At 61.1% G+C, this 12,406-nt stretch overlaps 1 protein-coding gene across 7 annotated transcripts in view; it reads right to left on the bottom strand.

Annotated features, from left to right (window-relative positions):
* Positions 1 to 12,406, bottom strand: part of LOC140410977 (glutamate receptor ionotropic, kainate 2) — a 682,991-nt gene that overhangs the window by 655,661 nt on the left and 14,924 nt on the right. For 2 of the 7 annotated variants that reach the window (XM_072499848.1, XM_072499850.1), the window contains exon 2: positions 4,377 to 4,847. In XM_072499848.1, the coding sequence (XP_072355949.1) occupies positions 4,377 to 4,491 (115 nt within the window). In that variant the 5' untranslated portion in view covers positions 4,492 to 4,847. Of the gene's footprint in view, positions 1 to 4,376; positions 4,848 to 5,466; positions 5,587 to 5,669; positions 5,821 to 6,238; positions 6,495 to 6,926; positions 7,021 to 12,406 lie in introns of those variants that run through there. The other 5 variants (XM_072499849.1, XM_072499847.1, XM_072499846.1 and 2 more) reach the window with 5 other exon arrangements.

The following is a 12,406-nucleotide window of genomic DNA, read 5'->3' as shown; positions in this document are numbered from 1 at the left end:
CACGGTGTGCAAGGGTGTAGTTTCACGTTGTGTAGGGGGTGGCGTTTCACGCTGCCTGGGGACTGTAGTTTCACGGTGTGCAGTTCACGATATGTAGGGGGTGTAGTTTCACGATGTGGGAGTGCAGTTTCACTGTGTGTAGGGGGTATAGTCATCGCCGTGTAAGGGGTGTAGTTTCACGATATTTAGTGGGTGTAGCTTTGCGTGTTGTGGGGGCAGCAGGGTAGAAGCGGTGCCTATCCAGCCATGCCCATCACCGCACAATCTGATGCACTGTGGCAGATCCCGAGCCCTGACGTTGATTACTGCAATGACCACTCGCTAATGCCCTCTCCTTCTCGCCTCAGTACCTTTTTTTCTCTCACGTTTTCCTTTCCCTGACTGGTTCGCTCCAAAGGCCAGTTCCAAAGTCTGGGTCCCTCCTATCCAGTGCCGCGCACCAAGGAAGAAAAGCGAGGAGGCGAATTCGAGCTCCGCCTGAACGTGTGAACAATTCTTTAATGAGCGCTGCGGGTTGTGTCTGGGGAAACTCGGGGAGAGCGGCTGTGGTTCCGCTCTCGGGCCTGGTTGGTGCCTGGGCTATGGAAATGATTGAATCATGATTCTGTGCCCCTGTATCCCGAGCCACATGTTGAGATTTTTTCTTAATGCAGCAAGTTGTTTAGATCTTGAACGCACTGCCTGAGCGGGTGCCTGAGCGGGTGGTGGAAGCCGATTCAATAATAAGCGCTCAAGAGAATTAGATATATATTTAAACTGAGAAAATAAAAGCAGGGGTCTGTGTAAAGAGCAAGGCAGTGAGACTGGCTGTACCCAATGGGAACCGCAACAGCCACACAGGGTCGAATAGCGACCTCCTTTGTTATAACATCCGCCGGAGCAGTCAGCTATTTCTCTCATTCTAGGCCAGCTCTCTAGGCCAGCAATTATTGCCCAGTCCTCCTTGCCCTTGAACCGAGAGGCTGACTAGGCCATTTCGGAGGGCAATTAAGAGACAAGCACATTGCTGGAGTGACATGTGGGCCAGACCTGGTCAGGACGGCAGATTTCCTCCCCCGAGGAGGCATGTGTGTACCAAATGGGTTTTTTACAACCCCAAAAAATGACAGTTTCATAGTCGCCATTACTGGGAGCAGCTTAATATTCCCGATTCAGTAACTGAGGTTAAATTCCACCAAGCTGGCGTGGCGGGATTTGAATTTAAACCACGAGTGCATTAAGCTGGATATATAAGATTCCTGGTGCAATTATATTACCGCCGTACCACCATATATCCCTACTCCGCATGTAGTTATGTTCCGGATTGTAACTATGGGTCTAGCTGCAGTCAGAACTCAGATTGTGACCAGTTGTCAATAATACGCGAAGCCATTCCGATCGTGGCTGTTACTCCAGTGGTTTTGGTGCTGGTCTTGCTTCCGGCATCAGTGAGGATTTGCGGGCTCAGGTTCCTTATGGCTCTACTTGTTGTACTTCAGGGGTGTTGGGGGGGGGGGGGGGGGGGCTGAGGCCTTGCCCCAGCTTAGGATTCGGACAGCGAAGATCACTGGCTGTGCGTGTCGGTGGCTGCAGCCGTGCCTCTGACCCTGAAAGCTGGGGTTTGTGAAGCCCGTGCCGCTGTCCGGGGTGCTGAAACCCTCTTCCCTTGCCTCCCCCCAGCAGCACAACTGTCAAATCTCCTGTTTTAACCAAATCACGGGTCCACAGGACAGCCTCGACTACCGCTGGTTTGCAAAGTGGGGGGGGGGGGGTCAAACAAAATGGGCAAAAAAAATCAGAACAGTCTGTCAATGAAGCTAACGGTTACAAAAAAAAAGACAGGGCGTTTAGTATTCCTGGCGATTCAGTCACTTCTTACTGGGGCTGCACTCGCTACAGCGTCACAGCAAAGAGCTCTGTACTTATTCCGAAACAGTGTGTGTGTGTGGAGCGCTCTTCGCGCTTCTATCTGACGCAGGGTGAAGCGATACAGCAGCGAGAGACCCGTGTGTGCGCATTGACACTGGCAGGCTGTGGCGGGAGGGTTCCAGATTCCCACCCCCTCTCCCCCCAGCACTGATAGACATGCTATCTGGATCTACATTAACGGAAGCAAATTAAATGCGAAGTGCTAATTGTGACAACTTTGCGATTGACAAGAGGGCAACACGGGGCGGTGGCCGGTGACAAATGTGATGGTTGGAGGAATCCACTTCCTCACGCGTTGCCATAGCCGAACCAAACTGGGGGGTGCAGTTTGACTTTTAAGCAGTGCTAGTTGAAGGCACCGTCGGCCCCCTCACTTGCCCAGTGCCTTGCCCGCTCAGAGGTGAATCAGGCTCACATCAGCTCTGCCAGGGGGCCACAGTGAAAGCGGAGAGCTGTGATGTGGCCTGGCAGAGGTTACTCAAACGGAAAAGCCCCTGTGCAAAGGCGCCGCTGCCGCCAACCTGATCATTCAAAGGTGACTGCCGCCGTGTGGACGTGGCGGAGACAGACTGCAAATGAAACCACTTGCAACTTCCAATCCCAAAAGCGCGGAGTAAAAAGGTCCACCGCATGACGGGACGGAGACTCGCGGCGTTACCGACGGATATCTCGGGCCCAGAGGAAGCAGGAATCTGCGGGGAAGTGCCATAGCTGCTAGTGTTTATCCTTTGATCCCGCTGTTGGCTGTCTGGCAAGCGGATGTCACTCACAGAAATGGTATTCCAAGCGCCTTGCGGGGTGAGTGAGGCACAGTAACGTAGTGGGGGAGCAGTCTTTGGGACACAGCCCCTTCAACCCCGAGGCGTTGAGTAAGGTCAGATTTAAACCCACATGCAGCGGTTTGCAGTGTTGAAGCTCCTGACTCTGAACAGACACAAACCGGGTTGCCAGGGGCTACAAACTGGCAGCTTTGGGGAGCTGACTACTGCGAGCGCAGTAGACCGGGCTGTATTATTGTGATCATAGTGGCTCGCTTCAGTTTTCACAGTGAGCAGCAAACGTTCTCATATTTAGTGAACATGGCAGTTCGAGCGCCGGTTAACACCTCTATATAGTCTCGGCGTCAATAACCTGAGCCTGTGGCGTTAAGTGCGCCTCTCCCCCCTGTCGAGTATAGAGTAGATGCGATGTAGAGTGTATGCCAGTGACCCCGAGTGTTAAGAGAGGTGGTGTTCATGTCACTTTGCTAAGAGGGCGGCAGCGCTCTCAATGCACCGTAATGCCAACTGCTCAGATCCACAACCCGCGAGCACAGGGAGACAGCGGAACCACTGCCAACCCGGTGACCCAGATCAATAAATAGCCCTGTTGGTTAGGGAGACTGAGATCTTCTGTGTAACACTCAATAAACATCTGCTCTTCTAACCCCGAGAACCTGTTGCTGCCAAAGCTAAACCAGGTCTCTCCACCCCTCTCCCGCCTGGCAAACCCCCTTAGACTTCAGTCTAAAGTGCTGCTGTCATATTTACATGCGTGCACGCTGAGATTTAGTGGCAGGCATTCCTGTTTCCCTCACTTTCCAGGGTTAATTGCTCGAATCTGCCTTGGTGAAGAGACGGATGTCGAAATTATTTGTAAACAGAAAGCGCTAATTGATATCAGTTGACTTCACACATGCATCGCAAATATTTAATTGTGTCTCCGACACTCCAGACAGAACTTCTCTCTCCGCTCTTTTCATTCATTCCAAACTGGAAGCATGCCAGCGACAGAGAGTGTGTGTGGTCGAGCAGGGGTGAGGACACGACATGTGTCCAGCTCCAAATCGCATCATTGTGACTATTCACAACAGGTTGTGCTGGACATGCTCCGGGAAATGGTGCCGGTAGTTTCCGCCCAGTCTATCCCTCAGTCTGCCCATGTACAATCCTGCGCTGCTAGCCCTCTCCTTGGTTTGGGGGGGGGGGGGGGGGGGGTTGGCATGTTATTTGGGACGGGTTTGGCCCAATGGCCGAAAGAGCGGCTGGCGAGGCTGCACCCCCCCCCCCCCCCCCCCCCCCAAAGACTCTTTCTCTCTCTCTCTGCATCGTCTATCAAAGCTATCAATGTCAACTCAACGGAGCCCCACACCCGGGAGAATAAAACGATCCGGCGTTGACCAATACGACTGGAGCATCAACTTCATGCGGGATAAGACGGTGCTGGGAGAAGTTCGACAACTCTCCTTTGTGGAGGATAAACCCTCTGCGTTCTCACGCCGTGCTGGGGGCTTTGCAAAGGTGGCCAGTATCCGTACCGCGGGTCCAGCTCCTGCAGAGATGGCCACTGGAGCAGAGGCGCCACAGGCTAGACCCAGTGAGACCCCTGTCAGTGCGGGGGGGGGGGGGGGGTCAGCGCACATACAAGTTTTACCAACCCGCGCTCTGTGACTGAGCTCCGGAAATAATGAAAGGCAAACCCATTCTTACCGAATCTTAAAACGTGAGGCATTCCTTGAGAATATCCCATCCACAAGAGGCACAGGAAAAGTCTAGTCGAGCACTCAAAGACCAGGTTGTTTAGAAGCGGAGAGATAATCTTCATGGTTTTTTGTATTGCGAGCTATTCCAGGCTGGGTGTTTTGGTTTTTTTTCCTCCTCTCTCTCTGTCCCCCGCCTTTCCCCTGGTGCAGGTTCCGTGGCTGGGTTAGACTGAGGGGCGAGCGGCAGCGGATCGGCTGGCCCGGCGGCAGGATCACGACATGGTCACGGTGGAGGCAGCAGGACGGCAGAGAGCGTGTGTTTCCCCCCCCTCACACCATTAGCAATCCCCGCATGTTCCTTCACTCATTCACTGCGCAAATGGGAGCACTCTTCCGCTGCAAGGAATGGCGGGACATCCATGTTCTCAGACTCGGGGGTTCTTGGAAGAAATCCGTCCACAAGTCCAACTCAGCGGCGCTGGAGGGAGGGAGGGAGGGAGAGAGAGAGAGACAGGGGGGGGGGGGAGGATGGAGTGTGGGAAGGAGGGAGGAGGAGGAGGAGTGTAGGGAGGGAGGAAAGATCGGCAAAAAATAAATAAATCCAGCGGTGAGAATCAATACGGAGCACATTTAGACGTCAGTACAGTCAATTGCCAAAAAAAAGACATGTGGGAGAGGCAGAGAGCGTCCATCCCACTGCACTGCTGCACACACAGCCTTGTGAGGTGGAGCTCCAGCCCAGAGAGACACACACACAGCCTTGTGAGGTGGAGCTCCAGCAGAGACACACACAGCCTTGTGAGGTGGAGCTCCAGCCCAGAGAGAGATACACACACACACACACACACACACAGCTTTGTGAGGTGGAGCTCCAGCAGAGACACACACACACACACACACGGCCTTTGGAGCTCCAGCCCAGAGAGACACAGACACACACACAGACAGACACAGAGCAATGGGCTGCCTCACACTGCTGCACGCAGCCACACACACACACACAGCCTTGTGAGGTGGAGCTCCAGCACTGAGACAGAGACACAGAGAGAGACACACACAGAGCAATGGGCTGCCTCTTACTGCTGTTCCTCACTCACCACACACACATCCTCCTTTGCCATCTATCATGCAAATAGCCTGGATCCCCTTCGGGTCCCCTGGCGGCTCAAGTCGCTATTTTGAAAAATCAAAATCAATTAAATGCCTAATATGATGGGCGAGCAGATAGATAGATGTCCTCTCCGCCCCCGCCCCCCCCCCCCCCCCGCAGCGGGCAGGAGAAGCACCCACATCCCATCACCTCATTCCAGTGAGAGCTGGAGCTGGAGCTGGAGCCGGGGGGGTCACTCGCCAGTGAAATGGCGACACCGCTGCCGCCGCGGAGATCAGCCCGGGTTGCCGGGTGCCTGGGTGGCAGCAAGGCTTCCGGCAAAGGGTCGCTGGGTTTAAGGGCGGCTGCTCGAATGGCGTTGTCCCACATTGCACTGCCAGAGGCACAGGGCAGGCCCATTTTTTTTTTTTGGGGGGGGGGGGGGGTTGGCCGCGGCTCAACCCAGTGGGAGACGTCGATGGAAGGGTTTTTTTTTGGTGGGGGGGATAACGTTCCTCTCTGATCCTTTCCGCTCCATTAAAACGATTGCAAGGTTTGCTGCACCGTCCTGTTAATAGGGGGGGGGTTAAGAAACTTGCAGAGAAACTGTTGCATTCCTGACAGAACAGCCAGTCAGCCAACATTACCAAACCCCTGACACAGGCCCCACAATACTGAGGCTGGCGTCAATCCAGAGGTGTCCGCAGCTGGAGCGACACCCAACGGCCGAACGGCCTGAAAAGGGGGCAAAAGTCTCTCCTTTAATCTTGACAACATACATGCGCGCCAATGCCCTTCTCTTCGACCGCTCTTGGTGTTTACGAGTCTTCTCTCTTTGAACCAGTTCATCTGGTATTAAAAGCCGCTGCTTGCATCCTCCCCCGGGCACTTTGCTAAACTGGGACTGAAGTTACCGGGCTGGAGACGGGATTTGTCGAATCGGCTGCAAAGGTCACGACATTAACTGTCCTGAACTCTTAACACAACGAGACCAAAGGAAACCAATCTGTCATTTTAAACTTGCCGTTTTAATACTGTTACGTGGCTATATTTGAAAGGCTAGATATCATGAGCGACGTGGGTAGACTGGGACTTGTTCTAGCGGACAGGAAAGCAGCACAGAGGCACACTCTGCTGCCCCAGCCTGCAAGCAGGAGCGAGAGACAGAGAGAATGTGTGTGTGAGAGAGAGGGAGAGCAACAAGGAACAGCGTCAGCCCTGCACTGAAAGCAAGCATTGGAGCGACCCCATCTGGCCACGCCGTCAACTGCAGGCTCCCGGTCCCAGGCTAAAACCTGAAACAAAAAAAAACCTTAAAAGCAGAACATGTCCAACACGACTTTATTCTGAAGATTTGAAAGAAAAACACTCGCCCAGCAGCAGTTAAAACGCCGGTCAGAAATTTGCCAACACGGTACTGATCAGAGAATCCCCCCCCCCCCCCCAAAAAAAAAGACACATACATACTGCACAAGACTTTCCCATGTGCGAGTCCAAAGCAGGGTTGCTGAACAGATTGCAAATGAGCGTTTGCGGGAATTTGCTATGTGTGGCCGCTTGGGTTGAGAGGAGGAGGAACATGGAGTGGACCTGTAGCTCAGCCCAGGGAGCTGCTGTGCTGTTTGACAGTCACTCAGTCACTCCCCCCCCCCCACCCCCTTCTCTTCCTCCTCCCCCTCTCTCCCCCCTCCGCCCCTCCCCTCCCCCTCACCCTCTCTTCCTCCCTTCCCCTTCCCTTCCCCCCCTCTTCCCCCCTGCCGCCTCTCTTCCCCCTCCCCTTCTCTTCCCCCCTCCCCCTCTCTTCCCCCCTTCCCGCTCTCTTCCCCCCTCCCCGCTCTCTTCCCCCTTCCCCCCTCTTTTCCCCCCTCTCCCCCTCTCTTCCCCCCCTTCCCCCCTCTCTTCCCCCCCTTCCCCCCTCTCTTCCCCCTCCCCCTCTCTACCCCTTCACCCCCGTCTCTTCCCCCCTCCCCCCTCTTCCTCCCCTCCCCTACCCCTCTCTTCCCCCCTCTGGGACCCCCTCTCTTCCCCCCAACTCCCCCTCTATTCCCCCCTCCCCCTCTCTTCCTCCCTTACCCCCTCTTCCTCCCTTCCCCCTCTTCCTCCCTTCCCCCACTCCCCCTCTCTTCCCCCCTCCCCCTCTCTTCCTCCCTTCCCCCCTCTTCCTCCCTTCCCCCTCCTCTCTTCCCCCCCACTCCCCCTCTCTTCCCCCCCACTCCCCCTCTCTTCCCCCCTCCCCCTCTCTTCCCCCCCACTCCCCCTCTCTTCCCCACCCCTCTCTTCCCCCTCCCCCTCTCTTCCCCCTCCCCTCTCTTCCTCCCTTCCCTCACTCTTCCTTCCTCCCCTCGCCACCTCCCCTTCCCCTCTCCCCTCTCCCTCCCCTCTCCACCTCCCCTTCCCCTCACCCTCCCACCCCCTCCCTCCCCTCTCTTCCCCCCTCCCTCCCCTCCCTCCCCTCTCTTCCCCCACTCCCTCCCCTCTCATCCCCCCTCCCTCCCCTCCTTCCCCCCTCCCTCCCCTCTCTTCCCCCTCTCCCTCCCCTCTCTTCCCCCTCCATCCCCACTCTTCCCCCTCCCTCCCCTCTCTTCCCCCCTCCCTCCCCACTCAGCCACCCTCCCTCCCCTCTCTTCCCTCCCTCCCCTCTCTTCCCTCCCTCCCTCCCCACCCCCTCTTCCTCCCCACCCCTCTCCTCCCCACCCCTCCCCCTCTTCCCCCCTTCTCTCTCCCCCTCTCTCCCCCCCCTCCCCTCTCCCCCCTCCCTTCCCCCCCTTCCCCCTCTCCCTCCCACTCCCTTCCCCTCTCTCTCCCCTCCCTCCCCCCTCAGCCCCCTCCCTCCCCTCTCTTCCCCCCCTCCCTCTCCTCTCCCCCTCCCTCTCCTCTCCCCCTTCTCCTCTCCCCCCTCTCCTCTCCCCCCTCTCCTCTCCCCCCTCTCCTCTCCCCCCTCTCCTCTCCCCCCCTCCTCTCCCCCTCTCATCTGCCTCCCTCCCTCCCTCTTCACCCCTCCCTCCCTCTTCCCCCCTCCCTCCCTCTTCCCCCCTCCCTCTTCCCCCTCCCACCCTCTTCCCCTCCCTCCCCCTCCCCCCCCCTCCCCCCCTCTTCCCCCTCCATCCCTCCTCCCCCTCCCGCTTCCCCCTCCCTCCCTCACCCCCCTTCCCCCACCCTCCCTCCTCCCCCTCCCTCCCTCCTCCCCCTCCCTCCCTCCTCCCCCTCCCACCCTCCCTCCCTCTTCCCCCCTCCCTCCCTCCTCCCCCTCCCTCCCTCCTCCCCCCTCCCTCCCTCCTCCCCCCTCCCTCCCTCTTCCCCCCTCCCTCCCTCTTCCCCCCTCCCTCCCTCTTCCCCCCTCCCCCCTCTTCCCCCCTCCCTCCCTCCTCCCCCCTCCCTCTTCCCACTCCCTCCCTCTTCACCCCTCCTCCCTCCCTCTTCCCCCTCCCTCCCTCCCTCTTCCCCCCTCCCTCCCTCCCTCCCTCTTCCCCCTCCCTCCCTCCCTCTTCCCCCTCTCCCTCCCTCTTCCCCCTCCTCCCTCCTCTTCCCCCCCCTCCCTCCCTCTTCCCCCCCTCCCTCCCTCTTCCCCCCTCCTCCCTCCCTCTTCCCCCCTCCCTCCCTCCCTCCCTCTTCCCCCCTCCCTCCCTCTTCCCCCTCCCTCCCTCTCCCCCCTCCCTCTCCCCCTCCCTCCATCCCTTCCTCTTCCCCCTCCCCTTTTCTCCTCCACCCTTCTCTTCCCCCCTCCCCCTCTCTTCCCCCCTCCCCCTCTCTTCCCCCCTCCCCCTCTCTTCACCCCCTCCCCCTCTCTTTCCCCCTCCCCCTCTCTTTCCCCTCCCCCTTTCTTCCCCCTCCCCTCTCTTTCCCCCCTCCCCTCTCTTCCCCCTCCCCCCTCTTCCCCCCTCCCCCCACTCTCCCCCTCCCCCTCTCTCCCCCCCTCCCCCTCTCTTCCCCCCCTCCCCCACCCTTCCCCCCTCCCCCTCCCTTCCCCCTCCCCCTCCCTTCCCCCCCTCTTCCCCCTGCCGCCTCTCTTCCCCCCTCCCCCTCTCTTTCCCCTCCCCCTCTCTTTCCCCCTCCCCTCTCTTCCATCCCTCCCCCTCTCTTCCCCCCCTCCCCCTCTCTTCCCCCTTTCCCCCTCTTTTACCCCCGCTCCCCCTCTCTTCCCCCTCCCCCTCTCTTCCCCCCTTCCCCTCCCTCCCCCCTCTCTTCACCCCCACCCCTCCCCCTCACTTCCCCCCCACCCCCTCTCTTCCCCCCCACCCCCCTCCCCCTCTATTCCCCCCCACCCCCTCCCCCACTCTCCCCTCCCCCACCCCCTCCCCCTCTCTCCTCCCTCCCCCCACCGCTCTTCCTCCCCCCACCCTCTTCCTCCCCTCCCCCCTCTCTTCCCCCGAACTCTATTCCCCTCTCTCTTCCTCCCTTCCCCCCCATCCTCCCTTCCTCCCCTCTTCCTCCCTTCCCCCTTCTCTCTTCCCCCCACTCCCCCTCTCTTCGCCCTCTTCCTCCCTTCCCCCCTCCTCTCTTCCCCCCCACTCCCCCCTCTCATCCCCCCCACTCCCCCTTTCTTCCCCCCCACTCCCCCTCTCTTCCCCCCCACTCCCCCTCTCTTCCCCCCCACTCCCCTCTCTTCCCCCTCCCCCCTCTCTCCCCCTCCCCCTCTCTTCCCCCTCTCTTCCTCCCTTCCCGCCCCTCTTTCCTTCCCTCCCTCTTCCCTTCCCTCCCCTCTCCCCCTCCCCTCTCCCTCCCATCCCCCTCCCTCTCTTCCCCCCTCCCTCCCCTCTCTTCCCCCCTCCCTCCCCTCTCTTCCCCCCTCCCTCCCCTCTCTTCCCCCCTCCCTCCCCTCTCTTCCCCCCCCCCTCCCCTCTCAGCCCCCCTCCCTCCCCCCTCTCTTCCCCCCCTCCCCCTCTTCCTCCCCCTCCCCTTCTCTCTCTCCCCCTCTCTCACCCCCTCCCCTTTCCCCCCTCCCTTCCTCCCTTCCCCCCTTCCCCCTCTCCCTCCCCCTCCCTCCCCTCGCAGCCCCCCTCTCTCCCTCTCCTCTCCCCCTCCCTCTCCTCTCCCCCTCCCTCTCCTCTCCCCCCTCCCTCTCCTCTGCCCCCTCCCTCTCCCCCTCCCTCTCCTCTCCCCCTCCCTCTCCTCCCCCCCATCCCTCTCCTCTCCCCCTCCCCCTCCCTCTCCTCTCCCCCCTCCCTCTCCTCTCCCCCCTCTCCTCTCCCCCCTCATCTCCCTCCCTCTTCCCCCTCCCTCTTCCCCCCCCTCCCTCTTCCCCTTCCCTCCCTCCCTCTTCCCCCTCCCTCCCTCTTCCCCCTCCCTCCCTCTCCCTCTTCCCCCCTCCCTCCCTCCCTCTTCCCCCCCTCTTCCCCCCTCCCTCCCTCCCTCTCCCTCCCTCCCTCTTCCCTCTTCCCCCTCCCTCCCTCCCCCTCCCCCCTCCCTCCCTCCCCCTCTTCCCCCCTTCCTCTCCCCCTCCCTCCCTCGCCCCCTCCCTCTCCCGCCCTCCCTCCCTCTCCCCCACTCCCTCCCACTCCTCCCTCCCTCTTCCCCCTCCCTCTCCCCCTCCCTCCCTCCCCCCTCTTCCCCCTCCCTCCCTCCCTCTTCCCCCTCCCTCTTCCCCCCTCCCTCTCCCCCCTCCCTCCCTCGCCCCCCCTCCCTCCCTCTCCCCCACTCCCTCCCTCTCCCACACTCCCTCCCTCTCCCCGACTCCCTCCCTCCCTCTCCCCCCTCCCTCTCTCTTCCCCCTCCCTCCCTCTTCCCCTCCCTCCCTCCCTCTCTCCCCCTCCCTCCCTCCATCTCTCCCCCTCCCTCCCTCCCTCTCTCCCCCCCTCCCTCTCTCTTCCTCCCTCCCTCTTCCCCCTCCTCCCTTCCCCCCACTCCCCCTCTCTTCCTCCCTCCCTCTTCCCCCCTCCTCCCTTCCCCACACTCCCCCTCTCTTCCCTCTTCCCCCCTCCCTCCCTCCCTCTTCCCCCCTCCCTCCCTCCCTCTTCCCCCCTCCCTCCCTCCCCCTCTTCCCCCCTTCCTCTTCCCCTCCCTCCCTCGCCCCCTCCCTCTCCCGCCCTCCCTCCCTCTCCCCCCAATCCCTCCCACTCCCCCACTCCCTCCCACTCCTCCCTCCCTCTCCCTCCCCCCCTCTTCCCCTCCCTCTCCCCCCTCCCCCCTCCCTCCCCCCTCTTCCCCCTCCCTCCCTCCCTCTTCCCCCTCCCTCCCTCCCTCTTCCCCCTCCCTCCCTCCCTCTTCCCCTCCCCTCCCTCTCCCCCTCCCTCTCCCCCCTCCCTCCCTCGCCACCCCTCCCTCTCCCCCCTCCCTCCCTCTCCCACACTCCCCTCCCTCTCCCACACTCCCTCCCTCTCCCCCACTCCATCCCTCTCCCCCCTCCCTCCCTCTCCCCCTCTCCCCCCCTCCCTCTCTCCCCCCTCCCCTCCCTCTCTCTCCCCCCTCTCTCTCCCCCCTCCCTCCCTCTTCCCCTCCCTCCCTCTCTCCCCCCTCCCTCTCTCTTCCCCCCTCTCTCTCCCCCCCTCTCTCCCCCCTCTCTCCCCCCTCCCCTCCCCTCCCACTCTCTTCCCCCCTCCCCCTCTCTTCCTCCCTCCCTCTTCCCCCCTCTTCCCTTCCCCCCACTCCCCCTCTCTTCCTCCCTCCCTCTTCCCCCCTCCTCCCTTCCCCACACTCCCCCTCTCTTCCCCTCTCCCCCTCCCTCTCCCCCTCCCCCTCTCCCCTCTCCCCCTCCCCTTCCCCTCTCCCTCCCAGCCCCCTCCCTCCCTTCCGCCCCTCCCCTCCCCCTCCATCCCCTCTCTTCCCCCCTCCCCCTCTTCCTCCCCCTCCCCCTCTTCCTCCCCCTGCCCCTCTTCCTCCCCCACCCCTTCCCCTCCCCCTTCTCTCTCCACCCTCTCTGACCCCCCTTGTCTTCCCCCCCCTCTCTCTCCCCCTCCCTCTCCCCTCCATCCTATTCCCCATCCTCTTCCCCCCCTCTTCCCCCCATCCCA

This window comes from Scyliorhinus torazame, chromosome 4 (genome assembly GCF_047496885.1).
Source record: "Scyliorhinus torazame isolate Kashiwa2021f chromosome 4, sScyTor2.1, whole genome shotgun sequence".
NCBI classification, from domain to species: domain Eukaryota; kingdom Metazoa; phylum Chordata; class Chondrichthyes; order Carcharhiniformes; family Scyliorhinidae; genus Scyliorhinus; species Scyliorhinus torazame.
Note: the sequence above shows the minus strand (reverse complement) of the source record. Positions and strands in the feature narration are given on the sequence as shown.